A 14,037-nucleotide genomic window follows, 5' to 3' on the forward strand; every position below is an offset into this window, starting at 1 on the left:
GTTTAACTAGAAGACTCAAACACACGCAAAACAGTTATATCTCCAGTTTCCTTGCATTACAGTCAAGGGTTACGATAAACTTTACTGTAATAAATATTAAACTTTCATACCAAGAGAACTAGGGAAAAAGCCCCAAGACTAACAAAGTACTGAAAGGCTTTCAGCTGAGATGCCTATTTGTCTCCCACGTACATATACCAGAATAGGGAAAACGTTTAGACTTGAGGCTGAAACTGTCCTTTTCTGGACAACTTCCTATTTTTGAGCAAGATTTAGCTTCTTCTCTAGCCTTTTATCAGCTTTAAGTGAAATGGCTTGTCTGCTGGCTTTATCTTCTTAAGTGGGATGCTAGTCAATTCTGAGAGTTGTGCTGACTTCACTAGCCACTTTGTTCCAGTTTATCTGCTAAAAACTTTCATTACCGTGTCAGGCATAGTTCAAAGTGTGGATTCCAGGTTCCCTGACAGGTGTGATGATTTTTCCCCTTCTGTGGCATGAGTGGGTAACATTTAAGGTGTGCTAAGATTTCATTCCTTTTCACAATTTGGCCAGTTACTGTTTTCCAGGAATTGTAATTACTCTACAGGAGGCCCACCTCTTGACAGGGAAGTTATTTGCGTTAAGCTGTTAGGACTGATGAGAAGCAGACATCTGAGAATGCTGTACATTCCATCTGCAAGGGGATGCACAAAGATAAAAGACTTAATTTATATTCTATTTGGACATCAGTGAAATTTAGTTTGACAGCTTCCTAATTTGGCAGGAGGAGAGTATTGCCATGCATTTGTATGGCTCGTTTGGCACCGTTACTATGCATTCAATAGTCTGAGTCTAAAAATGGACCCTACAGATAAAATACTGTTGTTTTTTGGGGTTTTTTTAAGATTCTTAATACATAAGCAAATGAAAGTCACTGCTACGCAGCAAGATTATAATCTTTTTAAACCCTGGCAAGTCCCATGCAGTAAGTCTCTGGAAACTTGTGACTTTTACAGCAAATTAGCTACAAAAAATAGTTTGAAGAAAGCCTCAAGTTACAGTATGACTCACTGCCATGGAAAATACTTTTCACTGGAAAACATACAAATTCTTGTTCTAGTTGAGAATTCTCTTTCCTTGCCACACCCCAAGAAGTTAAACAGTATGCTAAGAGAGACTTTGTTTTTCTACGCACAAGACCTTCTAGATGAGGAAATGTTTTCATTTTAATTTTATTTTGTTACTGGTCAGTATAAAAAGAATGCTTTATCATCACATTGCAGTGTCTATGCTTTTAAAACTTCTTTTTTATGATCTGTATTTTGGAGATATTATACTTTACCCAGTTACCTCTTGCACTGAGCCCAATAATTGTTTTGACCAAAGTGAAATTTGCTCGTGATTTAGGCTTAGCTTCTTCGATAGATGCTATGGATTAATTTCCACTTTTCCAAATGGAGGTAGGAAAGCACTTGAAACACAGTATTTTTTAAATAAATGTTAATGTAGTAATTATCCATAAGACTGTATTTTGGATTCTATAATAATAGCCGTCAGTTACCATTTTACTCAGGAGGTTTATACTAAGGAGTGTACTAACAGGCGTGTAACAAAGATCTTGATTTCAAAGAAAACTGGCTATACATCCTACTAGATTTTACATTGTACAGATTTCAGTATGTTCTGTGATGGTCAGTGTGTTTATTATGCTTCCTTAGAAAACATGCTGTACAGAACCACCAACCTTTTAAGGATGATTACTGCCTAAAAAGCTACACTTAGAAAAGTTAGTGTAATTATTTCCTGATCTTCTAGTGCAGTGATCTTAAATGGTAGTATCCACGTATGCCCTCACCACTAATGAGCATGAGGTATTCAAAGACAAGTCTCAAAACTAAACAGTTGCCATAGTAACAGTTCAGAGCAAAACACTTGGTAAACTACTCCTCCTGCACTAAGGATCTTGCAAATCTTAGCAAGTCTCTCAAGTTCCCCAGAACCTGGAACAGATTTGCATCTCAGTCTGAATTAATATCTAACCAAGGCTTTTGTCCTGCTTTGACTTCGGTGTTTTCTTCTAGTTATGATCATCTTTTGATCTTTGAAACTAATTTGGATCCTTTACAGATGACAATTCTTGTTAAGATGGTGCGTTTGTTCTACTCACCTCTTATCTGCAAAATGCTTGCTCATCAGAACAAGCATGTCAGGGCAGCAGCTATCCTACACTATCTATACAGCACTCAGCAAAACAGATTTCATGATCTCATTTGAAACATTTTAGGACTGACTACAGCCATATTAATCTCCCAATTAGCAACACTGGATTCTGCAGCGGCTCTATGGGTTAACAGCTTGCCTGAGCTTGTCCAAAGGCTGACATTACACCCAGCGTTTAAAGGAGCTTCAGTAAAGATGCTCACCTTGTTCAAACTATTCAGCAAAATCCCCAAACCAAACCCATAAATCAGCTCCAGCGTTTATTGTAAAGTCTTAGCTCCTTAATGTTTTAACTCTGGATTATGTATAACATTTTCATTTAGATGAAGTTTGGGAAGTAAGCAAGTGAGACTGTGATTATACTACTATCCAACTGTACGTAATCATTGACACCCAACACAGTAGGAACCAACGTTCCAAGCAATCCTTAGGCTCTTTCAGAACAAGTACATTTTTCTAAATCCAGAAAAACAATCCAGCCTTTCCTATAAGGAAACTGTTTAGCCTTATTTAACCATTTGGAAAGTGTGGTAAACAGCACAATGACAAATTTGTAATTATTGAAGACAAAGAAATTCCAGATCAACCTAACAAAGCAAGATGAGTAATTCAGTGCAAGAAAACAAGAACAGTCCTAAATTCAATTCACTAGCTGCCAAGAGAGGAGATAAAAATATTTATCTCTTCCCACACAGCATTAGCCAGCCATAACCTCGGGCAGGAAAGAGAGTCCCCTATGGACACATCCCCTCATTCTAATTTAACCAGAAGTATCTATTCAGTGACCATTAAGGTACTCAACCAGACAGAATACTTCAGTGTACCACTTCTTGTATACTTTTAATAAGCCATACTTATACTTGAAATATACTTAAACATATATACGTTTATTTCATTCCGTGCAGAGAAAAGCCAAGAATATTCTCTATTGGAAAAAAGTGTGGTGCCTTAGTAAGATCTTGTGTTTTAAATGCAAATATGGCAAATTTAGTATACCACCAGGCAAGCACATATTACCTGAATTCATGCATTTAAAATATGGCTATGAAGTAGAGTCTCACCTATAGCACTGCCTCAACCCTACCTAAAGGATTACGTTGCTTATTAAACTGCAGTGTAGTAACAAGGACTGATAGAGAGAGCTGCAGTAACACTAATTCCATGCAGATATTAATACCCCGCACATGGGTGCGTGCAGAGGGCGGAAATAACACACGAGTTGGCCCTGGCTATTCCAAATGCCACAGAAGCGCCAAAACAGTAAGCCACCATAGTGCTGACATGAAGCAGGCAAATTCCATGCTCTGCCTGTGAGTTTATTTCCTAACAAGATGGAGCCGTTGCAATTCATGCAAGAAAGAATACCTGCGAGAAAGAATACCCAGAGAACAGGAAGGAGACTATCACGCAAGAGATTCCCCGCCTCGCTCTCTCCAACACGTGTTTATCCAGAAAGCCCAATGCTGAGAGAGGTATGATCTCTCTATAAATAGACAAGGAGCCAACAGCAGCAAGGGAAAACAACTATTTAAGATCAAGGACAAAGCCAGCTACTGCACAAACAATATGAGCTGATTATATGAAAAAGCTGAGACTGAAGAAGATTCACAGTCAGAAGAGTGAGGCATAGCCTCCTGCAAGAATATCAGAGGTAAAAATACAAACCAGATATGGTTCACTGAGAATTGCAACTAGTTTATTAAAGGACAGCAAAAGCATAGGACACCTATTCCTTGTCCTGTTTTTTCCATTTGCAATTTAAATATATACCCACTGTTGTACTAATTGTAAGGTTAGGTACGCTCTACAATAAGAAAATAGAAACGTATGAAAATAAGGCAGTCGTATAAGCTTTAACTGTAACACTGCAAGTGTTGTTATCACAGTTAGGCTAATTACCTTTTTTTTTTTCCTGTAAAACTCTCATATTCCTTTGAAGTTAGATCGGTTTCCATGGTTTATTTCAGGTTACAGATGGGCTATGTTGCAGTTCCACCTGTTGCATGGTCCCTAGGGTACATTTCCATGTCTTACCCTCTAAGACCCCTGGGCCAAAGACATGACCTCAGAACTTTTATCCATGCATGACTTAAAAAAACAAAGCCACCAGTACAACCACAGGATAAATGGAGCTCTGCTGAAGTGAAGATACCTTATAGCACTACTTATTACTTCCCCCACTTACAAAGGGGAATAAACAATGTCACAGCAGCCAAGACAGCACATGGTCCAACTCTTGCATGTAAAGTTTCTTCTTCTGCAAGTAAGGTTACCATCATGATGTGTGTATACTGTTTTAGACAAGGTAATGTGCACAACAGAGGCTACTCGGTGACTGGGCACTGAGATTAGCATCAGCCTTAGACCTCTGCAATTGGAAAACTGTGGCAAGGACAGCATGAATTAATGTCACCTTATGCAGCAAGAAGCTCTTTAACATGAACTTGTAAGTCAAGTGAGGAGGATAAATCCTGATTGGCAGAAGAAAAGCAGCCAAAATCAGAAGATACGGAAGTTTTGTAATGCAGAATAGTTCCTTCCACTAACCAGCCAAAGCAGCACACACAGGAAATCAGATTCATTCACCTCCAAGTCAACTGAGCAAATAAAGTAAGAATCATCTGTCTTTATATACAGATAATGAACTTTGAAGTAACATATGACAAAGTTTTTCAAAATCCCTATGTAAGTGAAAGTCAGACCAAATCTACTCTGGAACTAAAGATGGTGTTAACGCCTTTCAGAACAGAGGAAGCCATTGAGAATTGGTTAAGGCAATTTGGGTGACCATAAACAAAAGGTTAGGCTGTTTCCCAACTCTGATTCATTTCGTTTCATTGGTAACAGACCTGTTGGACAGTCTGTTAACATGAAAAGGCTTTGAAAAGTTTTAAAACCACTTAATAGCTTCATCCCCGCAGTAGATGCTGCCTAACAAACATGGAATCATTTCCATACTACTAAGCAGGTAGGAACTCAATAAGCTTATTCATATTTGCACATCGGTTATTTTCACTAATCTATTCTCTAAAACTGACCTATTAATGAAACAGGCATCAGCAACCACATGAAAAAGCGGCTTAACCAGTTTTATACCTTTCATAGACCCTGATAAAATTATTTACAAAGATTCATTATTTTAAGTAGGAACGGCCGGAGTACTTTTCAACAGTCATCTGTATTCAGCCATCTCACTTCCTGTACCCCGTTCGGTTTGTTTTAGTTCTTTAGGCAGCTGTCAGTGCATGAACAAGAGCAGCTGTGGTTTCCTGTTAGTGCTGGCCACTAGCACGCAAGTCACTGCATAAGCAAGGGAAAGAGTGATCTGACCCACAGCGCTACTTCAGCTACCACGCAGCATCAGTCCAGGCATATAAATACTACATTTGGATCGTAAGCAACTTGAGTTCCAACACACAAGGAAACTGCTTATCTCCATGTTCTCAATGGGATGAGGAGGCTTCTAACTAATTTTCCTTTCCAGCAGACAGTTACATTGCAGAAAACAGAGTCTTTAAAACCTGGACTCGCGTGCTGGACTGCGAGGCCTACCACTTATACAAGTATATTCATGACCACTTTGTAAAGATTCCTAAAGCACAGCAGAAAAGCACACAAAAAAAAAAAGAATCACCACCTCCTTGAGTTGCAAAGGTTTGCAACCCCCGAAGTAGAATTAAGGATTCATTGCTACAACAATAGGTAAGCACCACAGGATGCAACAAGAAATGTTATTTCCCAGTTCTCTCAATGAGGTGGAAAAAACCCACAAGTTATAAACTGAAAAGAAAGTGTGTTTCAGTACTTAGTGCCAGTTTTCCTGAAAAGCTCTTCTCTTGACCCAATGAAGAATCACCTGCACTACCGTGTAGTGACAACTGTGTCCGACACAAACAAGTTGACTTGTGTTTCTAGACTTGTTTTGGGGGGAGAGGAGGAGAGTAGGATAAGCCATTAAATAACTTCCTATTTTTATTAACTATGCTTTAGATTGTTAGAGCTAGGGTATTAAGAGCATCATACTTCTTGAATAGAAATACGACAGTCAACTTTCCCACCAAGGTGTAGAAGTTTGCCTATGCAAAAAATGTAAGACTGATCTTGGATTTGCCCTCATCCAGCCCAGCCCATGTGGTCTGCCCTTCCATTTCTGTGTCAGGCCGCAGTCATCCATCCAGTCAGGAGCCTTATTGCCAAATCAGGCCTCTTCCAGCATTCACTCTGCTGAGTTATTTCTACTTGCAGGCAACAGAGAAGACAGCAGAGAAGGACCAGTAGTCAAGGAACTGCTGGACTTCTACTGGCAGGTATCATCTGCAGGCACATGTGAGTTTTAAACTTGCTTCATAAAGATCAACCTCGCATTAAGAAGTTTGGCACTTTCCAGATTTAGGCTAGACTACTAAGCAGGGGTTGAGGTTTCACCCTAGAAGAGAATGAGCAGGCAAAGAAATTGAAGATGACGTCTGTGACAGAAGGAACATAATCTAACTGCTATAATGTTAAGCTAAAAACATTTAGTAGAAACAGAAGGTGCTGCTAAAGTGCAGATAATTCAAATGTTTATTTAGTCTCTGTTTCCTCAAGTAATTGAGCTGTCTCCAGGTTTAGAGCATTTAAATCAAGATTTTTTAATTTGATTTACAGTACAAATTCTTCACTAGTTCATGGTTAAATCTGTAAATGACCTTACCAACAAAAACAGTATACAGAAGTAACATACAATGACTAATGAAGTATTTTGGTATGGATGTATAAAAAGAAATGGGAAACAGAATTCAGCCTTTAAAAGACTAAACCCATTTGTTTTCCTGCATTCTATACTTGAATCTTAAAGTGCACTTTGATCATTTGCCTAATCTGCATACAGAACAGTATTTAAAATTCTTTAAATAGCATCTTGTCCTTCAGCTTATTAGTAAGTAATAAACAGGCATACTATGTACTTTTTCTGCAAATGTACTTAAAGATGTAAAGCCAAATTTGATTACAATTAGTATAACACATAAACCTCAAGAAATACAAGTGATGAGCATTTGAAGTACAATGCTCCTTAAAAGAATGACAGAGATGACAAAGCATCCCTACTTGCTAGCGACTACCTAGCAGTAATCAAAGGCTATCTCTTTCTTAGTACAAAATACAGATCCTTAAAAAACAAATCGGTATGGGGAACCTTATTTTATCAAACTTTACTTTTCAGTAAGTGCAAAGTTAAAGTTCACAATTCTGCATCTGAAAAGATCTGGAAGCTGTGTTCCTCCTACTGCTCTGCAAGCCTTCCAGATGCCAACTCGCCCCTTCTTTTAAGAAGTGGCCTTATGTCCCTTGGTGTTTCTTGCTGGTGTGAATTACTTGCGTCGGACTCTGGACTCCACAGCGTGAGACACTCACTTCAGCAACTTTTCCCGTATCATACTATTATGGAGTTTGAGTCGTATTGCACTGGGCTTTGACGTTTTTTCCCTGTGGAATCTACTAGGATTCTAGTTTAAAAATCACTTTTAGACAAAAGCTCAAGTTGTTGGTGCATTTCCCGTGGATCCAATGTACCATAAAGGCAGAAATATCTTTACCACCCCTTTTCTTTGCAGTTTAAGTAGAAATGTTCTACTTCCTCCCACCTTTTTTCACAGCAGGTTTCAAGCAGTCGATCTACACTTATCACACATCCCATTTAAATTTACTACAAAGCCAGATCTGTCCTCTTGACAGTGAGCAAATTCCTAGAGAGCATTAGAAGGTGAAATCCATTTATCATCACTACGCTAAAAAGAGTAGAAAGGAAATATCATTTGCAATTCATCCCCTAAACCCATGGGGGGTAGGGAGTGGCACAGGAAGAAAAGGACACACTGTGGAGACTTAGTATTTTCTTCACCTGTCATTTCCAACTACCTTGAAATTTACGGTTGTAACTCTCCATAAATGCTCCAGTGTTTGCTCCAGCGTCAGTGGAGACGGGCATAGGAAATGCTACTGAAAATGAAGAAATTCTGTTGAGGATTTAGAAATGCAGGTATCAGAAGAGAAGGTATCCAATCACCCAGTTGGTGTTTTTTGTTCATGTACAGAGTACTTTATAATTCTTTGTTGCAAAAACATTAATTCTTTCAGTTCTGAGCAATACTAATGTGAAATATTAGAAGTTATCATATGTTAAATAGTATCTTGTTACTTCATTTGCCACTGAACTGTGTTTTGTTATGCAAGCGGGGATCTTAAGACTAACACAGGCTGTACTGAAAAGGACTTCTTGTAAGCAGCAGCAAAAAGTAACTTAACCTAAGCAGTGACAAAACAGAAGTGTAATAACCATGAGTATTTTAAAAGAAATTATAGCAATGGCAGAGAAACAGTAGCTCCACAGAGTAAGCTTCAGCCATACCCAACTTCAGCTACAACCAAGTCTGATGCCAGTAACTCTTGTTCCAAGTAATCACCAGAAGTTATTTTGAGTTAGCCTCTTTTGAGTAACAATTAAACACGTCACAGGACGCTCACTACATATTTGATTTTGGAAAGTTAGGAACCACGTTAACAGGACAGATTATTTGTGCTGCAAAGAGAAAAATTCCCACGTCATATATACACACCAGCTGAACTGATTATCAAGAACATATTTACCTAAGGACACTCTTCCTACTCTGTTCTAGAAGTCAGAGGTCTTCACTGGTAAGAAATCACACAGAAAACTTTGCTTTCTGCAACCATCATTATTTACCACAAAGTTGGTCTACGCTGGAGAAAAAGAAATGTATTTACAGACTAGAGAAGCTCTGGTTTGAGAGAGTCCTGGACTGGTCTCCCATACTTAACTGTCCACAAAGATCAGAGCTCCTGAGTAAGTTATGCTGAAGGACATCTGTATTTGTTTTTCAAGGAAATGCCATCTACCCCGGACTCAAAGGGAGTTTGATTCCTCGGAGATGGGGGCCGATGCCACGTGAGCTCAGCTCTGCCCAGCCCCTGCGGGATTCACCCTCCCGCTCCCTTTGCCCAGCCGTGCCGGTGGCCTCACCTGTGCCAAGTCAGCTTTCCCTAAAAAACCACCTTTGGCTCTTCCTGTGTATCCAGCCCATCAGATACCGCGGCTGCCGCCTGTCCTCCCTGGAGCGGAGGCTGCCGGGGCGGGCGGCGGGGAGCCGAGCGTCGCCCCCCCGGTACCTCAGGGAGAGGGAAGCGCCCGCCCCGCGGCGGGAGAGCGACAGCAGGGCAGGGGCAGGGCAAGGCAGGGCAGCGCCGCTGCGGGCCCGGCCGCACGGCCCTCCGTGGGCCCGGGCCCCGGGCGGGGGGTGTGGGGGGGGCCGGCGGATCTCACCTCCCTTGCAGGGTGTGCGGTGCTGGCTGTGCTGCGCCCGGTAGCCCTCGATCACCTCCCACTCGCCGTTGTCGCGCTTGATGGGGAAGGAGACGCTGAGCACATGGTTGCAGGGCTTGATGATGCGGAGGATGCCGCGGACGCGGTGGCGCCGGTCCTCCATGCTCTCGCGGGTGCGCAGCCCCTCCACCAGCTTGTCCTCCACGATGCTGGCGCCACGGTCGAAGAACCCCTCCACCATCTTGAAGAAGTTGGGGTCGTCCTCCTTCTTCGCCGCCTCGCAGTAGTGCCGCCGCGGGCACCGGCCCCCGCCCCATGCCGCTGCTGCTGCTGCCCCCCCGGCTGCCGCCGCCGGCCCGCCCGGCTCCGCGCCCGCCAGCACCGAGCCGGCGGCCAGGCGGGACGCCAGCAGCTCCCCCAGGTAGCGGTACATGGCGGCGGCCGCCGGCGCTGCCGCTAGGCGCGCAGACGGGAGGAGCGGGGTGGCGGTAGCGGACCCCGGCGCGGCGCTGCTGCCACAATAGGCGCGGGGCGCCGCCGCCGCCGCCTTTAAACGGCCTCGGGGCGGGGGGGGGGCAGACGGGGCGCCGGGGGGGCAGGAACACGCCGCGCCTCCCCACTGCGCCTGCGCCCCTTCCTCTCCGCCCCGCCCCCGGCGGGATTCGCGGAGGGGAAGGGGGCGCGGCGCGCGGGAGTCTCGCTATGGGCGGGACGGAGGGGGTGTGGCGAGCATGCGCGCCGGGGGCAGCGCACGCCCCTCCCCGGCCACCGCCCCGCCAAGCCGCGCCCACCCGCAGCCCCGGGCGCCTGCGGCCCCGCGCGTGGGGCTCGAGTGTGAGGGCGGAGGAAGGCGCGGGGGCTAATGGCCGCTTCCCCCGCGGGCTTCGGTAGGTCGGCGGCGGGAAGGGGCGGGCAGGCACGTAGCGGGCGGCCCCGCCTCACCGCCGCTGCCCGCCGGGATGGCTTCCCTCTCCTTTTCTCTTGCAGAGCTGCGGGGCCCTGCGCGCTCGCGCCTCGCGCTCGCGGGCCGCCTCTCCCGCCGGGTGGCCGTTAACGGCCGCTGCCGCGCGGAGGGCTGGGGTCTGCTGGCGCTCCGCCGTCCCTCGCTGGCGAGGTGCTCTTCAGCTTGTGCTCCGCTCCGTTGCCCTGCGCTGGGAAAGCGCCGTTGCTGGTGAAGAACCCGGGGCAAGTCGCCTTCGCTAAAGCAGAAGCGCGAGGCCTCTAGCCGGCTCCCGACGCCGCCTCCCTTGCCCTGTGCCCGGCAGGGGTACTGGGGAGCTCTGGGTGAGGGGGGCCTGGCCTGGCTGTCGCATGCTGCCCTTCTGCTGCGTCAAGAACGTGGCCTCTCGTACCGCGAGTACAAATAGAAGTAAGGGTGCTTCCAGACAGTGCAGCATACAAAATTCTTTGTGTGAAGACCCCTTTTGAAGGGAGCCTGTTAGGAAAACCCAGCTTATCCAGATGTGTTTAATTGGCTGCCCTGTCAAGAGGGGACAGAGGCTTCAAGCCAAGCTGCTAACATAGCTGCTTTGTCCACTCAGATGTTATGTTGGTAGCGTGTTGCCTTTTACTGGGTCTTTGCCCATTAGAGGGAGTTGGTTTTTATGTAGCTCAGACTTTTGAGTACATCTCTGAGAATATTGCTTTAAACTGTGTAAGATCTGCTTTCAGAACATGGGAGACAGTATGTTGTAGCATTTTTACCAGGTTCATCTTAGAAGAAATAACTGATTTGTTCACTTTCTATAGGATTGGACTGCTAATTGGAAAATACAGGGGGTTTTCCTGTTTAGGCATGTGGGAGACCAATGCCCTTAGGGCAGGAATAACCAGGAAGATGCTTTATCTCTATGGGAATCTCTCTAACCACTATGGACATCCGAGGGCGGTGCTGCAAGGCTTGTGGGAAAGTAATATAACTTTTGTGTCTGTTTGTCAGCAGGAAGCTTAGTCACAGACTCTTTCAATACACACAAACTTTTCAGGCAACCGATATTCAAATTTTATCATGATTTCATGTTTCTCTATCCTAAGATTCCTGAGAACTTGTCATAAGGACCAGTAATAAGGAGAATGGTTGCCTTTTATCTGTAATGAGGATGGTTTATAACTGTAGTCTAGAGAGCAAAGATCGTTGATGGTAAGTGGTGTGGAAGCAAAAGCAAGAAAGGAGCTTGTTCTTACACTAGTTTGTTATTTGAATGTTCTCGCAGGGTCTCAGAAACAAACTTACTGATTTACGTTTTTCTATCCATGTTGTGCGTGGTTCAGAGACAACTTCTATTGTGGTGTTCATTTTCAGTTCACAGAATTGCAGTGTTCTCCGTGGCTGTATTTGTTTTGAGCTACTATTTGATTTCCATCATCTCCAGAGTCTCATTAGCTATAGCTGGACTTCTGTACAAGTTCTTAACTTTTGTAAATGTGTAGGAAAGAAGGTGGTGAAAGGTATTGTGGCAATTAGTCCTTATTAGCTAATTATTTTCACCTGGTTCTGTAGATTATTTAGAATACTATTTTACAGGCACAAAGGTGGAATGAAAAATATGATTAAACAGTTTGCACAAGTGTGTAGTCTTAGATCACAAGGTTAACATGCTTAGCTCCTATCCTGCCTTCAGCTGTGGCATCTCTAATTCATGAGCTTTACTGAATGATCAGCTGCTTGCAGTATCAGGCTGTTTGCAGTACACATTTGTGAATGTATTTGAGACTGAGTATGGGACATGACAGTGTGAGAACAAAGTGGATCTCTCCATGGGTTCAGTCACACAATTGTATTCGGAGTAATGGCAGCATCATAGGTGCCCTCTTTTCTTAACAGGACTGGATTTTGGGAAAATATTCAACAAGCTGTGTGCTGAATGCTAAGAATAACTAAATCGGTATGTTAAATTTCTTAGTCTTTAAATATTGTAAATGAAAAAATAGCTAGGGATTTTTGTTTGGACGTTTTTATCAATGAAATCAGGTGTACAGTTTACAGGCACTCTACCAACCTCAGCAGGTCCCTACCATATTTTTATGTGCTTCAAATCCCTTGTGGAGGCAAGAGTAACTATGCTGCCTGAGGGTAAGCAGTTGAAGCAAAATCTGTTTGTCAGAGGAAACTAAAATTCACATGCTTTAGAATGAGGTCTAGCAGATATGAAAGTGGTAATTGCAATAATAAAAGATTAACTGTATCTTTTTTGTTCTTGTGTAGCATATGGGGTGCCATCTGAAGATTCACACTTGAGTAGCATTGCTAAAAATAAAAATCTCTTGGATGGATGCAAAGGTAACTTTTTGTCTTCACAACTAGATTTCACTAGCTTTGTTAGTTTCATATTGAATGTTGGTCTTAGCGCCTGCATCTGAAGAGAGAGATACATAGAGAAAACTTGGTACCTGTGTGGTAGGAACTGTCTGTATGATTTGTGGACTCTGCAACAAGGTCATATTTAACTGTGTATATGCAGTAGATTGGTATAAGTTTTTATTTAAAATCTGTGAAGTATAGGTGAGGGAGACACACAAGTTGATTTAATTTCCTAAGTTGCTTCTAAAACATCTCTATGTATGATTCCAAAGCATCTTTATATATGATTTTAACACATTGTTTTTATTATATATAAGAACAATAATAAACACTATATTGTGCCTTCCTGAAGCAATCCACAGTTTTAAGGTGTAAATTATCAATTTCATAGCAAGTGGAGTCAAATTTATTATGTGTCAAATTTTAAAGTTTTACTGAAAAAAGTGATCTTGGGACGGGAATCCAGTACTTTCTTCTTTAATCCATGATATTATTTGAAGTATTAGCTATTTGAGAATATGTAGGTGACTAGGATAATCTTTTTCCTATGTCTAACATAATTTATAGTGGCGTCATAAATGGAAAATACATTTTTATTAAAATTAAAAGGTCAACTAAGTTCCACTTGATGTTCTCTATCAAGGTTTGTCAATTTGGCTAACATCTTCCTAGGATGTACTGGTACTGGATTCTCTCAGAAGCTAGGATAGCTATCCCCCGTTTGCATCCCAGTCTCCTTACCAGCTCACCAAAGTAGGTGAGAGAGAGCAGAGAAGCTGGAAATTAGGGATCCTCACAAAACTCTGAATAACTCTGCCCCTTGTCTGGCTAAGCCCCTTTGAATCCAGGCTAACCCTGGGATTGCTTCCAGTTGGGAGTGTGAACATCCATTGGACAACATGCCAAGGAGGAAAGTTGATCCGTACAGTGGGCAGAGAACTAATGCCTTTCTGTGGTAAACAAATTTTCTTCTGGGTTACAGAAATGGATTTTGAAATACTCTGCAAATGGAATTACAGTTGTTTCAGCAAGCTTCATTTTAAGCTGTCAGCCATATCACATGAAGCATTTGGCAGTTCTTACCCTTTGCTTAAAGAATTGGTTGAGATAAAGTCCAAATATTGGTAACACTTACGTATGAAAACATTTTTTTTCTAGTGATTCCAGAAATAATGTGGCAAGCTGTAAAACTGAGGTTCTAGCCCAGTGGGAAAAT

The 14,037-nt window shown here is 43.0% G+C and overlaps 2 protein-coding genes across 7 annotated transcripts in view; one reads left to right on the forward strand and one right to left on the reverse strand.

The window, feature by feature from the left end:
• Positions 1-10,041, reverse strand: part of GLUD1 (glutamate dehydrogenase 1) — a 30,491-nt gene extending 20,450 nt beyond the window's left edge. Inside the window, exon 1 of one of the 2 annotated variants that reach the window (XM_075154316.1) lies at positions 9,521-10,041. In XM_075154316.1, coding sequence (XP_075010417.1) covers positions 9,521-9,953 — 433 coding nt within the window. In that variant the 5' untranslated portion in view covers positions 9,954-10,041. Of the gene's footprint in view, positions 1-9,220; positions 9,334-9,520 lie in introns of those variants that run through there. The other variant, XM_075154317.1, reaches the window with a different exon arrangement.
• A 150-nt stretch (positions 10,042-10,191) lies between these two features.
• The window catches only part of SHLD2 (shieldin complex subunit 2), a 53,623-nt gene continuing 49,777 nt past the window's right edge, over positions 10,192-14,037 (forward strand). The window contains exons 1-2 of one of the 5 annotated variants that reach the window (XM_075154315.1): positions 10,192-10,407; positions 12,726-12,800. The gene's annotated coding sequence lies outside the window, so the exon portion shown is untranslated. The remainder of the gene's footprint in view (positions 10,408-12,725; positions 12,801-14,037) is intronic. The other 4 variants (XR_012674261.1, XM_075154313.1, XM_075154314.1 and 1 more) reach the window with 4 other exon arrangements.

The sequence above is a fragment of the Calonectris borealis genome, chromosome 7 (genome assembly GCF_964195595.1).
Source record: "Calonectris borealis chromosome 7, bCalBor7.hap1.2, whole genome shotgun sequence".
Classification (NCBI taxonomy): domain Eukaryota; kingdom Metazoa; phylum Chordata; class Aves; order Procellariiformes; family Procellariidae; genus Calonectris; species Calonectris borealis.